We start from the raw sequence: 19,923 nt of genomic DNA, 5'->3' as shown, positions 1-19,923 counted from the left end.
TGTGGAGGAAAATGCATTTAATAAGGAATTAATGTTACCTTTCGATCACCAGCACCCCCTCATCTAAACAGGACCGAAGACACCCAGGTTCACGCGAGTTACACGTCTTCCCAAAGTCACTGACACAGATCCCTCATTAAAAGGGCTCTAGCTGAACAGTCTTCTAAAGTCCTAAAACTGAGAGTAATTTCCTCAAAGCACAAGACACTGACTTCTGATCTGTTAGAACCAGGAATGTGCCCAGGGTTTTGATAAAGTTTTCAACTTCAGAAACAGTGCCTGTAAAAGCACTGAAGCAAGTGGGTCCTTTTCTAACTGCAAAACTGACTTCAACACGCAAATGCCTTCAGTGCTAAGAAACTCATTAAGTCAAATAAATTCTCAAAAGGGAAATAAACTTTACAGAAAAATGAGATGAAATCACTCAGCGAAGATGGGAAAGTTATTCACGAATTAGTGACATTCCAAAGGGATTCGTCATTTCCAGCTTCCATCAGCCACAGCTGAAGACAACCCAAAACTGCCCTGAAAGCACAGACCCACAAAACACGCGTCAGCTGCTCACAGCAGCAGCTGCACGGCTCAACAGGGGTTACCATTACCAGACGGTGCTTTTCAGAACTGCAGTTTTTAATTTTATCCAACCGATTTACTTAAGGCTTAGCAGATAAACCCTAGAAATCACACAGAGCAGCACCTGACCCTGGTACCAATTCACTTAAAAAATTCCAGCCAAAATTTCACTCACCTTCTGAAAACAAAACCTCTTTTTCACTTGAATGTATTTGCAATAATTCATAACAATATGGAACTTAGCTCAATGATTAAACAGTCCAAATACAGACGGCAGACTCTGGTGTAGAAAACTGGTCACGACTTACAGGTATTTCAGATTCTCCAAGTCTTCAAACGACCCACCAGGTATGCTCTTGATTTGATTATTGTTGAGAAGCCTGTGAAAAAAACGTTTCAGTAAGAGTTTTACAAACAACGACACTTCTGAATTGTGTTACGGAGGTCATTTCCACTGCCCTGGAGAAGGTTACGCAAGGATTAAGCCGCAGGCCTTAATACTGACACTCGCAAATGGACACAACCAAGAGCAGTGTGGGTGTGGACAGGACGGTGTTCACACCCGCACACCGGAGCGGCTCCGAGCACGTGGAGACGCGATCCCCTTGCTTCTGCACAGAGAGGGCTCGCCCTCTCCTGCGTCTCTCCCATCCTCCCCTCCGGCCAGCTGGGAGGCCCCTGTGGAGGTGCAGGGGGTCCTCAAGGGGGTCTCTCTCCAGGGAGCCTTTTCACAGCGAGGGGTGGAGCCACACGTGCCCCCACCAGGCTCACAGCCCCCAGGCACGGCGCCCTGCACGGACCAGTCCCCTCCTGGGGGAGAGCCAGAACCCCCTCCCACAGCGCTCAGCACAGCCCGCGGCAGCCTGGAGTCGGGCCCCTTCCCTCTGTGCACCCCGGGGTCTAAACACTGGGACACAGGTGGACGGCACCCCACCCCGCCCCCGCCGGGGGCCATGGGGGCTCCGGGCCGGGGAGGAGGGCCGCCCTGGGAGGCGTGGTCAGCACAGGCCTGCACCACACCCAGAGGGTGGACAGGATCACGGCTGTCAGTCGAGACAGACAGGGACCAAAGCCGCCCCTGGGCACCTACCTCCACGTGCAAACCCCTCTGGCAGGCTCGGCCTCTCCCGCTCACCACGCCCACCCTCCGGATCTGCCCACAGGGGAAAGCAGCAATGGGCTGTGCATCTTTTCCTACCAGTTCCCAGGGAAATGCTTGGACTTACAATGTGTTCAGGTTTCTCAGCCCCCGGAAGGCCCCCGGCTGGATCTCTCTGATTCTGTTAAAGCGAAGATCCCTGTGAAGACACGAGAAGTGGATTATTTACAGAGAAATCCGCCAGTGTCACTGGTTCTGTGTCATCTCTAAACACTCAGTTTCCAAACAGCAATAAGGCATTTAAGAAATTAAATCTCCCAATTCAATCCTTGGCTGAATCAGCTCTGGGAAAAGACTGATAAAGACCCAAATATTTGTCTGAATAACAGGCGAACCTGTTCACATTACAGTTTGTTTAAAAGGTAACTACGGGGAGATGTTGGCGTTCAGTCGTTAAGTCGTGTCCGACTCTTTGCGACCCCCACGGACTGCGGCACATCAGGCTTCCCTTCCTTCACCATCTCTTGGAGTTCACTCAAATTCGCGTCCATTGAGTCAGTGATGCCATTCTCTTCTCCTCCTGCCCTTAATTTTTCCCAGCATCAGGGTCTTTTCCAGTGAGTTGGCTCTTCACAGGTGGCCAAAGTATTGGAGTTTCAGCTTCAGCATCAGTCCTTGCTATGAATATTCAGGACTGATCTCCTTTAGGATGGACTGGTTGGATCTCCTTGCAGTCCAAGGGACTCTCAAGAGTCTTCTCCAACATCACAGTTCAAAAGCATCAATTCTTCGGCACTCAGCCTCCTTTATAGTCCAACTCTCACATCCATATGTGACTACTGGAAAAACCATAGCTTTGACTATATGGACCTTTGTTGGCAAAGTGATGTCTTTGCTTTCTAATATGCTGTCGAGGTTTGTCACAGCTGTCCTTTCGAGGAGCAAGCATCTTAATTTCATGTAATCTTGATTCAGTTTGTGAGTTTGTGAGCCTGGTATTTCGCAAGATGTACTATGCATACAAGTTAAATAAATAGGGTGACAATATACAGCCTTGTTGTGCTCCTCTCCCAATTTTGAACCAGTCTGTTACTTCATGGAAGGTTCTAACTGCTGCTTCTTGACCTGCATACAGGTTTCTCAGGAGTCAGGTAATGTGGTTTGGTATTCCCATCTCTTTAAGAATCTTCCACAGTTTGTTGTGATCTACACAGTCAAAGGCTTTCACGTAGTCAATGAAGCAGACGTTTTTTGGAATTACCTTGATTTCTCTATGATCCAGCGAATGTTGGCAATTTGATCTCTGATTGTTCTGCCTTTTCTTAACCCAGCCAAACATCTGGAAGTTCTCAGTTCATGTACTGCTGAAGCCGGCTTGAGGAATTTTATTTATTTTTAATTTAAGGATAATTGCTTTACAATATTGTGTTGGTTTTTGCCGTACATAACATGAATCAGCCATAGGTAGCTTGAAGGATGTTGAGCATAATCTTGCCAGCATGTGAAATGAGTGCAACTGTATGGCAATTTGAACATTCTTTGGCATTGCCTTTCCTCGGGACTGGAATAAAAATCGACCTTTTCCTGGTCCTTTTCCAGTCCTGTGGGCACTGTTGAGTTTTCCAAAGTTGCTGACGTACTGACTGCAGCTCTTGAACAGCATCATCTTGTAGGATCTTAAACAGCTCAGCTGGAGAGATAAGAGACGCCCCCGCCCACCCACCCCCACCAGCCCATGGGAATGCTCAGGTCTGTGTTAAGACAACAAACAGGACACATTTGCAGGGACTGGAGAAGGGAGTCGCCAGCGCGCAGGCGTGGAGACTCTCGGTTCCTCCTGTAACTTCTGAGCTGGAACTCGCTGCTCCAGGAAGGGGTCTGGCCCCAACACTCAGAGTCACAGAGCTCACTCAGCAAGCGAACTGGGAAACGAGGCTATTTCACATGTACCTCTCAGCGTGTGAGATAAATGCATGAGTAGCACAGAGGCTAGACCGAGGGCCCGAGAGACCAGGGCCCCAGGTGGGAGCCAGTGGGTGGCGTCAGATGCGAACGCAGAGCGGCCGGGGTCGGGCCCGGGGCCGCGTGAGGGGCCGCAGGTCTGCTAAGCTGCCTGTTCCCACCCTCTCCAGCCTGAATTAAAAATCTATCAATTGAACAAGCAAGAGAGGCCCTGGAAATGAGACACAAAGACCGCTTTCTTTACCAAAGAGTCTTAGAAACATGAAAATTCCTTACTCGCTGGTCCTACCTCTTCCATTACGGCTTGGACCGTGTCCCCCCAAATTCACGTGTTGATGCCAGACTCCCGGGGCCTGAGACTTGACCTTATTTGGAGAAGGCGTCCTTACAGGGGTGACCGAGTTAAAGTGAGGTCACTGAGGTGGCCCTGCTCCAAGGCAGCTGGTGTCCTTGCAGACAGGCTCGAGGGAAGGCCAAGGACTGCTGCAGATCTCCAGCACTGGGGGCCTGGCTCAGGGCCCCGCCACGGCCGCAGAAGGGGCCAGCCTTGACCTTGGGTGCACGCCTCTGGGACAGTGAGAGAAGGCTCCAGTCTAAGCCCTGCTCCTCCCCGTCATGGGTGCTCGTTAGGACGGCCACAGGGACTACGGGGTTCTGGGGCAGCTCTCCTGGGATACTGGCTGAGCTCGTGCAGTGCTCACAATCTTGGCAAGAATCTCATCGGTTCTATAGCTCTAACTGATGACAGAACAGGTTCTAGTTCACGGCAGGATAAGGGCCTTTTGGGAAAGCGTTTGAACCCCTGAAACCGCCTCTGTCCACACTGGGCAGCGAGTGAAGCACGCTGCCTGTGGGTTTTGGGTCAAGTTCTCAGGACCCGGGCAACCACGGCCAGCATGGACCCGCTCCCAAGCTCAGGCTCCGTGATGACCCTGTCACCACCGACATGCTCCCCAGGAGCCCCCTTCCCCTGCACAGACAGCCTTGAGCTTTAATAAGCGGTAATTCACACTCATGTTCAGACCAGCATGGGCGGCTCCCTGGGGAGGAGCTGGGGGCAGACAGGAGCAGCTCTCCGGGACCCCAACCTTCCCCAAGGTTCCAGTGATTCTCTCGACATCAGCAGGCTGGAGAGGCACCACCGTCGCCAGGTTCCGTCCACCAGAAGCTCAGCGCGGCCTGTGGCAGCCCTGCCCCAGGCCCCGACCCCTGGGCAGCCTCAGGAGGCCCCAGCATCCTCCAGAAGTTCAGCACAGCCCATGGCGGCCCTGCCCCATGCCCCGACCCCTGGGCAGCCTCAGGAGGCCCCAGCATCCTCCAGAAGCTCAGCGCAGCCCGTGGCGGCCCTGCCCCAGGCCCCGACCCCCAGGCAGCCTCAGGAGGCCCCAGGGTCCTGCAGACGAGTCACAGCGCTGATTCTACCTCCTCCGCCATCGACACTTGGCAAGACCTGACTCCTCCAAGCTGAGCCCCGAGGGCCCGGTTGAGTCTGCAAATTGGACCTGGGATCCGACTCGTCTGTGACTGCCCAGCCCACCAGGCCCACGCTGCCCGTAGCCCTCCTGAGGCCCAGGCCACATGCAGCCCCCTGACCAGGCCTGCAGCCCGCAGCTCCGTAAGCGGACCGTGCAGGGCAGCCGCTCCTAGTGCAGTGCATAACCAGCTTTATTGTTTCTAATTAACCAATTTAACTGTTCAGTTTTGGCCGCGACGGGGGGCGGGCCTTCTCCAGCGGCAGGGAGCAGGGGCTCTCTCTGGTTTGGAGCTCGGGATTCCCATGCGGGGGCGTCTCCTGCTGAGGGGCTTGGCTTCAGCAGCAGGGGCGAGGCTCTGCAGTCCTGCAGGCGAGCCCTCGGGCTTCAGCAGCTGAGCCGTAGTGGCCGTGGCTGTCCGCAGCATGTGGAATCGCCCCAAACCAGGGATCAGCCCCGTGTGCCCCGCCCTGGCAGCAGGATTCTGACCCACTGGGCCACAGGGCAGTCCCGCAGCCAGCATTAACGCCTGTTCACGTTTTCTCCATCATAGAAAGGGTGAAGGTGTTTGTGGTTCATGATCAGAGACGGTACATCCCGAGACCCCGCTCTGTCCCCCACAGCTCACCTCCTCCCCTTTTGAGACTGCGCTTCCTCAACCTCCCACTGATCCTTTTTGAAGATACAAACAAGAACGTGTGTCTACTTCCCTCCCTTTCTTGCAGAGAAGGCTGCTCGCTGAGAACACGCTTTTCTTCAAAGGACAAACCTCAGAGCTCTGGACACGCCCCCTCGTCCTTTCAGGGAGTGACCGCGACCTTGCCCAGCACCCCCTCCTCCCTGCCCCCACTCCGAGCTATCCTCAGCACTGAACCGACCCACCGGTCCCCACGGACCCACCCATCCCCACCGGCCCATTGGTTCCCCACTAACCCACCGGTCCCCACCGACCCACCCATCCCCACTGGCCCATTGGTTCCCCACTGGCCCATCGGTCCCCACGGACCCACCCGTCCCCACCGGCCCATTGGTTCCCCACTAACCCACTGGTCCCCACCGGCCCACCCGTCCCCACGGACACACCCATCCCCACAGACACACCCGTCCCCACGGACCCATCAGTCCCCACCGGCCCATTGGTTCCCCACTGACCCACCGGCCCCCACCGGCCCACCCGTCCCCACGGACACACCCGTTCCCACAGACACACCCGTCCCCACGGACCCATCAGTCCCCACCGGCCCATCCCTTCACAAGTGGCCCATCCCTTCACAAGTGGCCCATCGCTTCCCAATAGGCTCAGAGACTCACATCGTCACTGATGTCTTCACAGGGCTGACTCCTAGAGGAGGAGCTGTTAGGCTGAAGGATAAATGCACGTCCTGACTGCTGACATCCGTGCACTTGCTAAGCGCCCATCAATCCACAAACACCCATGGGCCACACACCCCGTGTGCCACGGGAGCCCGGCCTCAGAATCTGCCCAATGTCTCGGGAGGTTTCTGCCCAACATTTAGGGAGGCAGCCCTCGGGAGCCCACTCTCAGAATCTGCCCAATGTCTCGGGAGATGGCCCTCAGGGTCCAGACCTGGGCTCTGCCCCCAGCAGGATGCGGAGCAGCCAGGGCCCCAGGAGCCAGAGGTTGACACACGAGAGCCTGCGGACCAGGCGGCTGAGGGCAGCTGCACCATTTGGGCAGGGGGCAGGGACCCCCAGAGCTGGGGGAGGGCAGAAACGTGGGAGGAGAAGGTCAGGGCAGCCTGTGGACCGTGGCGGCACGCGTACCCTCCGAGCACAGGTCCCCAGCCCCTGCACGGGTGCGCCCCCGGCCCTGGACACGGCAGAAGGGTTCAGTGCGTGGCCCGGGGAAGCAGTTCCAAAGCTCCACCCTGTGTACCCAAGTGCGTCCTCCTGGCCTTAGAAGGCTCCCTGGACGAGATCTGTGTCAGGGACTCGCTAATCCCCCTGAAGTGTGTGACCGACAGGTGCAACAGGCACCCACTCCCCTTCTGTACCCAAATTACTCAAAAGGGGATTCCCTGGTGGTCCAGTGGTTAGGACTCCAGCTTTTACTGTTGAGAAAACAGGTTTCATCCCTGGTCTGGGAGCTAAGCTCCCACAAGCCTTGCAGCACAGCCAAAAAAAAAAAAAAATTCAAGTAAAATAAACAAACCAACAAAAACAACAGTGCAGGTCAGCAGCAGAAGCAGCGTCTGCTGGTGAAGCGCTCGGGGCTGGGGAGGGGCTGTGGCGGGGCTGGGGCAAGGCTGTGGCAGACGAAGGCTGAGAAAGGCGGGCAGGGGCGGAAGGACCTGCGCCCGTCACGGGGCACAGTCCTGCTGAGGGGGGCTGGACACGCCGTCTCTGCGGGGACAGGGCCTACACAGACACGGGGCAGTTCAGTGTCCCCTGCCCCACGAGACGGGCGGTCTCTCCCAAGTGCCCAGGGCACACCTCTCAGCCCCACACCTGTTAAAGACCGCTTTACTTTCAGAGATGGAGCCGTCCCAGGCCGGGGAGTCCTGGCTACCCAGGCTCCGACCCTTGTCCCTCTCGCCGTAGCACAAGGTGACCCACGGCCAACCCTGAAGCAGACGGGCTCAGAGTCACAGAGGTCGGGGGTGTCCAGCCAGCGGAGCAAAAGGCCAGGCTCCCAAGTCTGCTTTTCCTCCCCCAGCCGTGCAGACTTATGCAAAACACAGAGAGCCTTGTCTGACGTGGGAGTAGTGTCTGTCTGCAGGGAGAGCGCGGGTGTTTCTGGGGGACAAAGAGGCCTCGCGGGGTCAGCTGTGCAGATGGCGGGGCAAGTCTAGGGCACCGGAGGACATGCAGGCCCTTCCCCAACGGAACCCGCAGGGCCAGGGGGCACGGCCCAGTGGAATTGTGCTCCCCGAGGGCTGGTGGTTCCCGCCAGGAGGGCAGGTGTCGAGGTCTCCGCTGACCGTCACCCAGAGGATGGCCCCCTGGAGCCCTCCCAGGGGTGGACAACATGCAGGCCCCTGGGGGTGACCAGGGCGGGTCCTTCCATCCCCAGGAAGAGCTCCAAGTTTCCCACCGTGTCCGCTCTCCATCCAGAACCTCAGCTCCCAGGAAAAGGCCGCATGGGCGGGGGCAGAACAGGCATGCGGGACGTGGCATGCTGAGCCTCATTTCTGTCGTCTCCCCATCCAGAATTTAAAGCTCAGGAAACAAGGGGCCCTCTCTCAGCTCATGGGCACAGAACTCGCTCGGGGAGCTGTGGGGTGGGGGGGCTCCCTCAGCTCTGCTGATGGGTGCACAGCCTCCTGGAAGGACCCAGGATGGATCCCGAGCCATCACCATCTCCTAGCCGAAAGGTCCTCCTGTGAGGCCCCCCACCCGAGGACTCCAGGCTAACACAGGGCTCAGAGCTCCGACAAGACGGCAGCCCCTTCAACAAAGAAAGGGATGCTCTGCTTGGGGCAGGGTCCCCACCCTGCTGGGCCCACCGCCTCAGCTCAGGGTCCTGAAGGAGAAAACCCATCAATTCGGCCAGGTTTGGTTCACCGGGTAATATCTATGAATAAAGAGCAAGGCAAAAAGCCACGGTTTTCTTCTGACAGAGACTTTTTAAAAACACTGAAAAAATGATTCAAAGCACAGGACAGAAAATTACTTCAAAAGAAAACTGACTTTGGGAAAGAAACCGAGGTACTGATTCATTCACAGGAAGGACATACATAAACACGCTTCTTCGGGTTTGGCCTTAAGGTTCCAGCAGCTAGAAAGAGCAGCCAGGAGGAGCTGAGAATGCTTCAGCAAACGAGGGGAGAGGAGAGCTCACAGCGTGGGGAGGACCGGGGTCTCCACCTGCCAGCCTGCGAGGACCACGGCGCAGCAATCGCGTCTGTCACCCTGAAAATATCACTGATCCTGACGACCTAGGGTGGTTCTAGAGATGGGGGCTCCGAGAACAGCCCTCGGCAACTAAAAAAAGAGTCCAGGAGAGTGGACACTCCAGGTTTGCCACCTCCGCAGCCGCCCCGGAGCCAGCGGAGAGCTCACTGTTCAGATCTGGACCAGCTCCATCATCAGACCTGCCTGTGCACTCATGTGCTTGTGTCATTTGTTACAAATCTCCGTGGTGTCACCGTCACCGGGCCCCCAGTGAGCACGCGCAGGGACCGACCCCTCGGCCCGACCAAGCTCCTCCCACCCCGGGACGCGGGGAAGCCCCGGATGAAGGCGCACCTGCCGGGCTCAGGAAACCACCTCCTTCTGGCAGAGCCCGCGCCGGGCACTTCCACGGCCAGGCCCCACAGGACAGGTGTGCCTGACTGTCCGCCGAGAGGCCAGGCAGAAAGATGCTCGGGTGTCGGCCCACGTGGTCTCCATGGCGACCTCTCCACTAGCCGAGGGCGGAGCCGAAGCAAAGGGCCCCTGTCTTCTCGCGGACACCTGCGTTCACGCACCATGGTCTGCATCTACGACGTCCGGAAACATCACTCTTCTGTTTTCAACCGTTTTAAAAAATGCAAGAGGCCTCCCTGGTGGCTCGGTGGTGAAGAGTCCACCTGCCAAGGCTGGAGACACGAGTTCAGTCCCTGGTCGGGAGAAGCCCGCGCACCACGACTCCTGCGCCTGCGCTCCAGATTCTGGGAGACGCAAACGCTGAAGCAAGGACGCCCTGGACCACCGCCCTCCACAAGGAGAGTCGCCACCGCAGCGAGAGGTCCGCACACCGCAACTAAAGACCCAGCACAGCCAAAAACAAGTCAATTAATTTATTTTTAAAAAACGTGCAATGCAAGGTTCACAGGACAGTGAAAGGGCCGGCCAGCCACGGGCGCGCGGTCTGGAGGGGGTGTGGTGACGGCCCAGGAGATGAACCTCACTGTCGGGACCTGTTCTCAGGCTTAGGATTAGTGCAAACGCTAATCCTAACCCGCCCCGGCCCCGCCTCACAAAGGAACAGAACGCGTCTGCTGGTTCACGCACGCCAGTCCTCTGGGTTTCGCCCAAGCTTCTCCCACGACTGTTTAAAAATGAAATCAGTATTTCTTCTGTTTTCCAGACCCAAACTGGCCGGCGCCATCTACCAGAGACTTTCCCAGGGCCGAGTCTTCGCGTCCCAGGAAGCCCCCGGAGCAGGGTGAAGCCGAGGACAGCGTGTGATCAGGGTAAGGGCCCCCCCCGCCCCCCGCCCCTCTCCCGCGCACATGGCGCGCCGGAGCAGCGGCCTGGACAACCGTGAAATCCGGGCTGCCCAGCTCAGCGAGTCAGAGCAAACACGGCGGCCCGACCTCCTCCTGATTAGCAACAGCCCAGCGAGCAGCGCGCACGGCTGGTTCACAGCAGAGCCGCGCCAGGTCCGCCCAGGCGTGGGAAGCGGACTCCGCTCTGCCTCTGCCGGGGCGGAGGGTCCTCCTGCCTCGAAAACAGGGGCGGGCGAGGCGTCTCCCCGCGGGAGGAGCCCGCCGTGGCGCCCTGCAGAGTCTGGGGCTTCCGCTTGGGCCTGTGGAAGCCCGAGTCTGCGCGGCTGAAGACGCGGGGCTGGGTGCGGGCCTCGGGGCCCTCCTGGGCTGCTGGCGGGACTGTGTGGTTTTAGCGCCCGAGGAGCCCTGTCCAGGGGCTCATCCAGGCCTCGCGTGGGAGTCGGGAGGAGTCTGTGAGCAGGTGTGCACACGTGTGTCCACGGACATGCCCCCGACAGCCAGGCTGAGGGGGTGCCCTGGTGTCCCAGTCTGGCAGCAGGCGGGGTCACAGGGGAAGCCCAGGCATCCAGGTCCGAATCTCCGCCCTGCTCTCTGCTGGACCAAGCCTTGACCTCTCCCATCCGCAGTTTGCTCATCACTGAGGAAGGGGACGGGGGCCACACCACTCCCTGAGACTGGGACCGGCAAAGCGCGAGACTGGCCGCTGACCTGACGGGGAGGAGGGGGGCCGAGGGAGGGGGCACAGGTCACAGGGATGCCCGCGGACAGGGACAGGCCACGCCGCTGCACGTGGGGGAGCCTGCATCTCACACTCAGAGGAGAGGCGCAGAGAAGGGAGTTCACTGGCCTGAAACCAAACGGCCCAACCAGGCAGCCCAGGAGGGCATCAGGCCTCATCCTCCACGCTGACCACGTGTCCCTAAGACCCCGCTTCCTGGCCCAGCCTGTCAGCCCCCAGCAATGCAACCTGACCCCATCAGCATGTGTGTGCATGTGTGTGTGGGGAGAGACTGGGACTGACTGACCACCGCTAAGGGCAGACTTATTGTGGAGTGAGGCCGGCAGGTCCACAGTCTGCAGGCAGGCCGGGGGGCTGGACATGCGGGGAAGGGCCACTGTCTGCCCCCAGGCCCAGCTTGCGTCTCTTCCCCAAAGTCCTTCAGCTCTCGGGAGGAGGCCCCCCTGTGCTGTGGAGGGCACTCCAGGTCTCTCAAAGGTCTTGACGTACATATCCATCTCCTCTAAAAGCATTTTCACAGAAACCTCTAGGATAACACTCGACCCAGCATCTGGGGACTGTGTCCCAGCAGGATGACCCAGAACACTAAGCAGCACAGGCACCCAGGCGTGAGACACAGCCTGCTGGCTACGGCAGGCGCCATCACTCACACAAGGGAACGGGTGAGGTTGTTCCCACAGAGACAGCCAGACGCGCCTTTGAGTTCAGCAAAGTAAACGGATCCATCGTGTTATCCTGCCGGACGCTCACCCGACACTTGGCTGACCAGCAAGCGGACAGTCACGGGCCCCTGCACAGACCAGGCCCGGGAAGGGAATCTCTGGTTCCACCACACAGGCTGACCTTCGCCTGCTATTGCAGTTAACACCACAGAGGAAACGGACCAAACACGCAATCAACAAGTCCTGGCACCAATCAGTTACCCTCCACCCAGAGCCTTCGGGAACATCTCACCCAGGCGGCTTCCTGCACACACAGAACTTAAGTCTTCAGGAAAACAGGACACGCAACCCCAGACAATTACTGAATGAGAACACACTCTAGGGAGCAAATGTGTCATCTCATCAGTCAGAAAATAGCACAGGAAAACAGAAGAGTGGAGCTAAATAAACCCAAGAGGGCTGACAAGGGCTGGGTCTGCAGTGAGTCGTCAGGAGGGGCTCTGAAGGAGGGGCATGCAAAGGAGCCCTGTGACGGACACAGAGTTCGGCCCCAGGCGAGGCGGTCCCTCCTGGAGCCTGGCTCCAGTCTCAGCCGGGGGCCTCCAGACTCACCGGGGGACCTCCAGTCTCACCTGGGGACCCTCCAGCCTCAGGGGACCCTCCAGACTCACTCAGGGGACCTCCAGTCTCAGTCGGGGACCCTCCAGACTCACTCAGGGGACCTTTAGTCTCAGCCTGGGGACCCTCCAGCTTCAGGGGACCCTCCAGACTCACTCAGGGGACCTCCAGTCTCAGCCGGGGACCCTCCAGTCTTGCTCCAGGGACCACGACGCCAGCCTGACCCACAGTGCTGGCGTCTCCTTGCAGGAATGCTGGCCTAGTCCTCCCAGTGCATGATGTTCAGACTTCTCACGGTCTCAAAGTCCTTCTCAGTGAGAAATCGAGAAGCTTTACTGCAGTGCCAACTGTATACAAAGAACTGGGTTATCTCAGCACCAGGATCCTGAAAAGAACGGAGAAAAGAATCACTCTGATCATTTCCTGTTGGGTTTCCTTCTCCCCAGACCTAGTTGAGCAAGGCCACCAGACACAGAGCTCTGAGAAACTGCAGAAAATGAGAATAGGGCTTCTCTCGGGCTAAGGAAAATAACGAGGAAGCTGGACTTTAAAATCAGTGCATCCGAATTTAGGAGGAAAGAGACCTGAGTCTAAGATCTCTTCCCTGGCTGTCTCCTTTCTATAGCCTTCCGCTGGACTTCCAATCCCACCCGTGAACCAGGGGGAGTGGGGGTGGAGAGGGGAAGGACCGGGGACAGATCTGCATTGAGATAGAGGAGCAATGACTACAACACGGAGCATGTCTCACGGCAGTGGGGTCTACTCAACTCAGCACGCGTGCCTGATACTCACCAAGGACACCAAAATGTTGGGGGGCGGTGGAGGGACAGACAGGCGGATGGATGGATGGATGGATGGAAGGGCAGATGGATGAATGGATGGACAGATGGAGCAACACAGGCACTGACCCGAGAAAATGACACAACACAATGACACGCACAAGAAAACACACACTCAGGATTAACAATGGGCCCCGTGAGCCGCGCCAGTGCAAGCATCCCACATATCGGAATAAGTAACAATGATGACTAACTGCATCCACTTTAACTGCTATTTTTAAAAGTTAAAAAGCTGCTCAGCTGGAATTTTAGAAATACCATCCACTGCAGGAAGTGACAAGTCTAATCCGGGCTCTTCCCCTAAAGGAAGCTGCAACCAGGAAGAGAAGCATAAATTCACTAGTGCTGCAAATAAGGCAGCCCGCGTTCCCGGGGGAAAGCTCACTCTCCTGCATCAGTCCTGTCTCTGCATAAAGGTTACTCCCGCCCAAGCGCTGTGCCTGGTCTCCCTTTTGCCCGCGAAAAGGGAAAACAGCAATCCAAACAGTGCAGAGGCAAAATCTTCCCATCTCTACCAACAACAGGCTTTCATTTGTTTAAAGTAACTGAATTTTCATTCACATCGTTACTTCTCAACAAATACATCAGAGCTGTGCAGAAAAGACATTTTAGGAAAGTGGGGAAGCTCAGGAACTCACAATCACAGAGGGCTTCCTGGTTCCAGGACCAGGAGAGGCACCCTCCACCTGCTGTCTCACAAGGGGGCTGTAGGTGCCTCTTAAACATTTGGGTTTGGCCCCTCAGAGAAAGCTGCCTGTGTAAAACGCACAGGAAACTAGCCTAGCAGTATTTCCTGTCTGCATCACACGTGTCTGCTCCAGTTAAAGGCAGGGCCCACGATAACTAGCTAGCTCTGCGCGAGCCCCAGCATCCCAGCTCTCTCCCCAGAACTCCCGGGGCACAGTCACCTTCCTGTCTTAGGGAAATGAACCCAGATGTGACCAGAACAATGGCTCTCACGGCAGAGGATCCACCGTGCAGGCTGTGTCAGGAGATGCAGGTGCATCCCATTCTCCACGCCCAGGACGCCCGTGCAGGTGTGGACCTGCCTTCCAGAGAGTGCGCATGCGGAAAGCTGGGATAAGACCCTGCAGGGTTGGGCCACGCCCACAGGCCACGCCCCACGTCAGAGGCCCTGTGACCACACGCCACGCCCCCAACTACACCCATGTAGGCCACACCCACATGCCACGCCCCCGAAGACCACGCCCTGCAGGCCACACACCACAGATCACTCCCCACAGGCCACGGCCCCAGGCCACATCTTGCAAGGCCGCAGGACTAGCCGAGCTGTCCCTGACCCCCCGCGTGGGTCCGTCCCCCCAAACTTGGCCTCCGTCATTAAAACTGTGGCTCTTCTAGCTCCCTCTCCCTGCCCAGGAGACCAAACCAAAGGCAGCCGTGTCCATGTCCACGCCCAGCACCTGGCCTGCAATACCTCCACCCTGAAGGGTCCTCCTGGCATGTCTCAGAGAAAAATTAAATTTAATGACTCTGAACTTGATGGAACCTCAAAGGCAAGATACTTTCTCCCCTGAGAGGGTCAGATGGGGACTGCAGGAGTCCTGTACTGGCTGTTCCTAACCGACCACATAAGCCCTGACACCCTGACCCCTAGGAGGGCCTGGAGGCGCGAGGGGGACTTTGCCTGGCAGGCAGCAGGTCCCCAGGCCTTGAGGTCACAGTGCCTCCACCTGGAGCATGGAGAACACTGTGTGCCCGTCGTCCCCAGACTCCCGCCTTGAGAAGGTCCCCACTTGCTGAAGCCCACCTGTGCGCCCACCCATCTTCGAGCAACCCTATCGTCAGGGAGCTCAGAGATGAGACGTGAGCTAGTGTCCTTTTCAGGGTCTATCTGGTGCCGTGTTGCTTGCATTTTTGTGCCCTTTGTGGGTGACTCTGCTGTTTAAAACCTCCCCCATCATAGTGCTGAAGGACATCTGGTCATGGAGAAACGCTGTGTAGGGGATGCGCCTCCTCCAGGCACAAGCTGTGTGCTCTGTCCTGAGCCCCATCCATGCTGATGCGTCAACAACAGATGCTCAACAGGCGTCTGAAAAAGGAAGCTCAGGAAACCACAGATCAAGTGGTGACCACGCTGTGACCAGGGCCTGGCTGGACCCTGACCCTGCATCTGCTGGAGCAAGGTTTCCTGGTGGCTAACTCTCACAATTCCAAGAATGATGAGAATCAACCTGAAACTCTCCCAGCTCCTCCCTCCGCACATCTCAGGGCCCTGAGGTGACCAACAGCCCAGCAGGAACGCCCAACCTCGGGCCAGAGACCTCAGACCCCGCAAGAGACACGCCACAGCCGGGGCAGCCGAGACCCAACGTGAGGCAGGGAGCCCAGGGAAGGGCACAGCTCTCGGGATGTGCTGAGACCAAAGCCTCCGGAGAGAGAATCAGTGATGGTCGTCAAAGCAGGGCTATGGGCGAGGAGACACGTGTGTGCACACCGCGTCTCCAAGGTCAGTGTGAGAGGCACCCTGGAGACCACGGTCCCCACCAGGTGCCACGGGAACCTCCTCCCTCCACAGACACATGCTTGGCTTGGCATCAACTTGTTGGTTCAGTGGGAGATGAGCCGTGGTGCAAACAGGGGACACCTGTCCTCGCAGAAACATGGACTGTGTCCAGGGAGGAGCTGGAGCAGGAGAAGCCCATAACATGCAGACCAAGCAGGTTATACGCGTGCCCCGAAGTCAGCAGATTACACACGTGCCCCAAAGTCACGGAAACATGGACTGTGTCCAGGGAGGAGCTGGAGCAGGAGAAGCCCATAACATGCAGACCAAGCAGGTTATACACGTGCCCCGAAGTCAGCAGATTACACACGTGCCCCAAAGTCACAGAAACATGGACTGTGTCCAGGGAGGGGCTGGAGCAGGAGAAGCCCATAACATGCAGACCAAGCAGGTTATACACGTGCCCCGAAGTCAGCAGGGAGATAACCCACGAGGCCTGCAGATGACACACGTGCCCTGAAGTCATCAGATTACACACGTGCCCCAGAGTCAGCAGATTACACACGTGCCCCAAAGTCAGCAGGGAGATAACCCACGAGGCCTGCAGATTATACACATGCCCCAGAGGCAGCAGATTACACACATGCCCCGAAGTCAGCAGGGAGATAACCCACAAGGCCTGCAGATGACACACGTGCCCCAGAGGCAGCAGATTACACACGTGCCCTGAAGTCAGCAGATTACACACGTGCCCCAAAGTCATCAGATTAACACATGCCCCGAAGTCAGCAGGAAGATAACCCACGAGGCACACAGAGGCCTTCTGAGGTAGGTGTGCAGCAGCAGAAGAGTGGAAACAAAGAAATGACCTGCAGAAAGAATTTGATTCAATAAAGTTGGCAATTCCAAAAAATAAATACTGAGTGGCCATTAACAAGGACAGTGCAGACCTCTAATTACTGCAGACACAGGGCCACCGCATGCAGTGGGTGTGGACAGCTGGACACAGATCCCCATCTGATGTTGGCAGGCAGATGGCCAGTAGGTGGGGGAGCAGATACAGAGATGGATACGCAGATGGAGAGACGACGACATGCAGACAGAGAAACAGGCCCACAGACGCACAGACGACAGGTGACCCAAGAACAGAGCTGGCGGACAGACGGACAGAGCTGCAGGTGTGGACAGATGCACAGACACCCCGTGACTTCCTGTCCGTGTACACTCACACGACTGCTCATGTATCTGAAGGGAGCCCAACAGGCTAACACTTTTCTCAAATAATAGGTGAGTCATTTATTTTGGTGTTTCTGTCTGTATGTTCACGTTTTTCTGCCATGAACACGTGTAGCTCACATAAAAGTATTCAAAAGCACCTAGTAAAGGGAAAGTAAACAGGAGGAGTGAGGGCAGCTCTCACAACTCTTGTTGTCACCTCCTGGGGGGACAGGGTACCCCCAACCCGGCTGGTAACCGCTGTGCCTCCGGCCAACCTCCACCCGCAAGGACAGCAGGCCCTGAGAGAAGGCGGCCAGCGAGCTTCCAAGGACCCCGACCGCTCGCACACTGCGCCTCCGGGCAGAGGGCAGGGCGCACCCACGGGCACCGTCAGACTGGTGTCCAGTGGCGGGAGACGCCGCTGGCATCCTGGGCAACAACCTCAGAAACATGGCTGATTCCTGGAGCCCAGAGGTGGAGGATCCACCCTGAGGATGGGGGATCCCCCATTTCCACCCGTCAGCCCCTTTACTGCCTCTCCTGTTGCCCCTGGAACTACCCAGGACCCACACCAACCCACTGCCTCATCCTGGGAGGAAACCCTGGGTCCGGGACTTGGCTTCCAAGCAATCCAGCCATGATCTATGGGTCACAGCGCTGAGGCTGTTCACCACCTGCCATGATGGTTACACGGGGCAACTCAGAGATGTACAAAACCCTTGTCAGAAGAAGGAAATTAAAGCTTTTAACCACCTGATGCGAAGATCTGACTCACTGGAAAAGACCCTGATGCTGGCAAAGTTTGAGGGCAGGAGGAGAAGGGGGTGATGGAGGATGGGATGGTTGGAAGGCATCACCGACTCAGTGGACATGAATTTAAGCAAACTCTGGGAGCTGGTGAAGGACAGGGAAGCCTGGCGTGCTGTAACCCATGAGGTCGCAGAGTCGGACATGACTGAACACCTGAACAACCACCACCTCTGTTAACCTGTGATGGCGTCCACTGCAGCCCACAGCGGGGTCTAAGCCAAGGGGGACAGAGGAGGAAGCATCAGATGACCGAGGGCACGGAGAGCAACCTCTCTGTTCCCCAAGTGAGGGAGCCAGGGGCCCCCCGTGAGGCACGGCGCCCGGAGAGGAGAATGCGGCGAGGGCAGCAGCCAGAAGCCGCTGTCCAGCCCGGGCTCGAGGGAAGCGGGAGGTGCCCCAGAGGCTGGGTCCTCCCGGGCACAGAGGCCCCGAACAGCAGCCCCAGAGCGTGCACACCAGGTGCGGAGGGCACCCAGAGCCCACTGGGCAACCGTGATGAGTCCCGAGGGCAGCTGAAGCCCTGGCCCCTCACCGTCATCGCCCGCCTGCCCTGGCCCACCCCTGTCCCCCGGCTCAGCCTAGAGCCACAGATCCGGGGTGGACAGGCCTGGGTCCTGGGTTGCTGGTAGAGCGCTGCTGCCTTAAAGGGCCAGACAGGAAAGGCATTGCTGTGTCACAACCATGCAAGTCTGCCTTTCTAGCTAGAGGGGTGGTGGACACCCCAGGCCACTGTCCATGGGCGGGCTCTGCAGACCTGGGCGGAGCTGAGTCCCCAGCGAGAGGCCTGGTGAGGGAGGCAGGTTTAATCCCCCAAGATCCTGCACCTGCTCATCGGCCCCGGGCTGAGGCCCCGCCCAGCACGACAGCACCCACAGGCAGATGGGGACAGCGGGGCTGAGTGACTCTCAGTTTTATAAACTCTAGACTCGGGCCTGTGGATGCATTATCTGATTACTTGCTTTGTAGGACATGGGTGCGGAAACATTTAATGAAGGTTTTTACGAAATTACAAAAAGCAACAGGGAGTTCTGAAAAAGGTGGGCGAACAGGGCCCAGACTCACTCTCTGTCTGAAACAGCCAAAGAGCCGACAAAATACATAAAACGACAGTTTTTGAGATGCCGTGTGTCGGTCAGCAACGCATAGGGTCCCGACAGCAAAGCACAGGGTCCCAACGGCAACACACAGAGTCCCGACGGCGTAAGCACAGGAGGCGAGCCCAGAACCGGCCCGCGTCGCCGCCCGGGAGAGGAGGCACGCTGTCTGCGGAGAACCCGGACTCCGGGACACTGAGGTCCAGGGGCAGACACCAGGAACCCGGGGCTTCGAGCGTGCAGATGGTAAAACCAGAGCAGAGAGCAGCAGAAAGAGAACAGAAAACCCAAAGAGGAAAAAGCAGTGAATCCAAAAGCTGGGTTTTGGCAAAGATCGATGAAACTGAAAAACCTCTAGGCAGACTGATCAGGACAAAAACACATTTCTGACTTTGGGAATGAGACCTGATCCCTACAGACCCTCGGTGTTGAGACGATGATGAAGGCCAACTTTCCCGTGTGACGTGGCCAAGCTCCCCTCTCCCTAGGCTCACCGGGGAAGGAACAGCCCTGACAGGCCTGTGTTTACTGAAGAATCTGAAGTCACGGTTTAAAACCCTCCCACAAAGCCACGGCGAGCGCAGCCGGGGGCTTCCCTGGGAAGCAGGACCAGACGTTTAAGCACCGCTAAGCCCCTCCACTCACCCGAGCTCTCCCCAGAGCCCGACGGGAGCCGTGCCCTGCACTCCCTCTGCGATATGCAAACCAGACAAAGACATTCCAGGAAAGGAAAACAAAGCCCGAGTCCGTCCAGCCGCTGGGGGGACGCGGGGGGCAGGGCGCAGAGGCTCGTTATCCCGATTGTGGCGATGGCTGCAGAGCGCTGATCCCTGGGTGCGCACCCCCAGCACAAGCGGCTGCTTGCGGCCGGATCACCAGGAGGCTTTTCCCTTTCCAAGTGAAAATTCACCCAGACAGCAGTCAGAAAGGGGGCCATCGTCACCAGCTAAGCTTCCACCGTGGACTTACCAGTGAGCCAGGGGGCTGCCTGTGCGCCTCCGAGCTCCGCGGGCTCCCACCCCACCCACAACCTGGTTCCGGCTCCCCCAGGGCTGAGCATCCAGACGCCACCCCTCTCCTAACAGAGCTGGTCACCCAGCGGCCACCAGACCGGGACAAGCCCCCATCAACACAGGCGTCTGAAGGACATCAGGCAAGGGCAAGCAGAGCCTGGGGACACAGTGTCCACCCAGGGT

The 19,923-nt window shown here is 57.6% G+C and overlaps 1 protein-coding gene across 2 annotated transcripts in view; it reads right to left on the bottom strand.

Moving 5' to 3' along the window:
• The window catches only part of PXDN (peroxidasin), a 65,321-nt gene that overhangs the window by 39,341 nt on the left and 6,057 nt on the right, over positions 1–19,923 (bottom strand). For both annotated transcript variants that reach the window (XM_027550714.1, XM_027550715.1), the window contains exons 2-3: positions 1,800–1,871; positions 882–953 (exon numbers count right to left, since the gene is read on the bottom strand). In XM_027550714.1, the coding sequence (XP_027406515.1) occupies positions 882–953; positions 1,800–1,871 (144 nt within the window). The remainder of the gene's footprint in view (positions 1–881; positions 954–1,799; positions 1,872–19,923) is intronic.

Source organism: Bos indicus x Bos taurus, chromosome 8 (genome assembly GCF_003369695.1).
Source record: "Bos indicus x Bos taurus breed Angus x Brahman F1 hybrid chromosome 8, Bos_hybrid_MaternalHap_v2.0, whole genome shotgun sequence".
NCBI lineage: Eukaryota > Metazoa > Chordata > Mammalia > Artiodactyla > Bovidae > Bos > Bos indicus x Bos taurus.
This window is presented reverse-complemented; position numbering and strand designations above follow the sequence as displayed.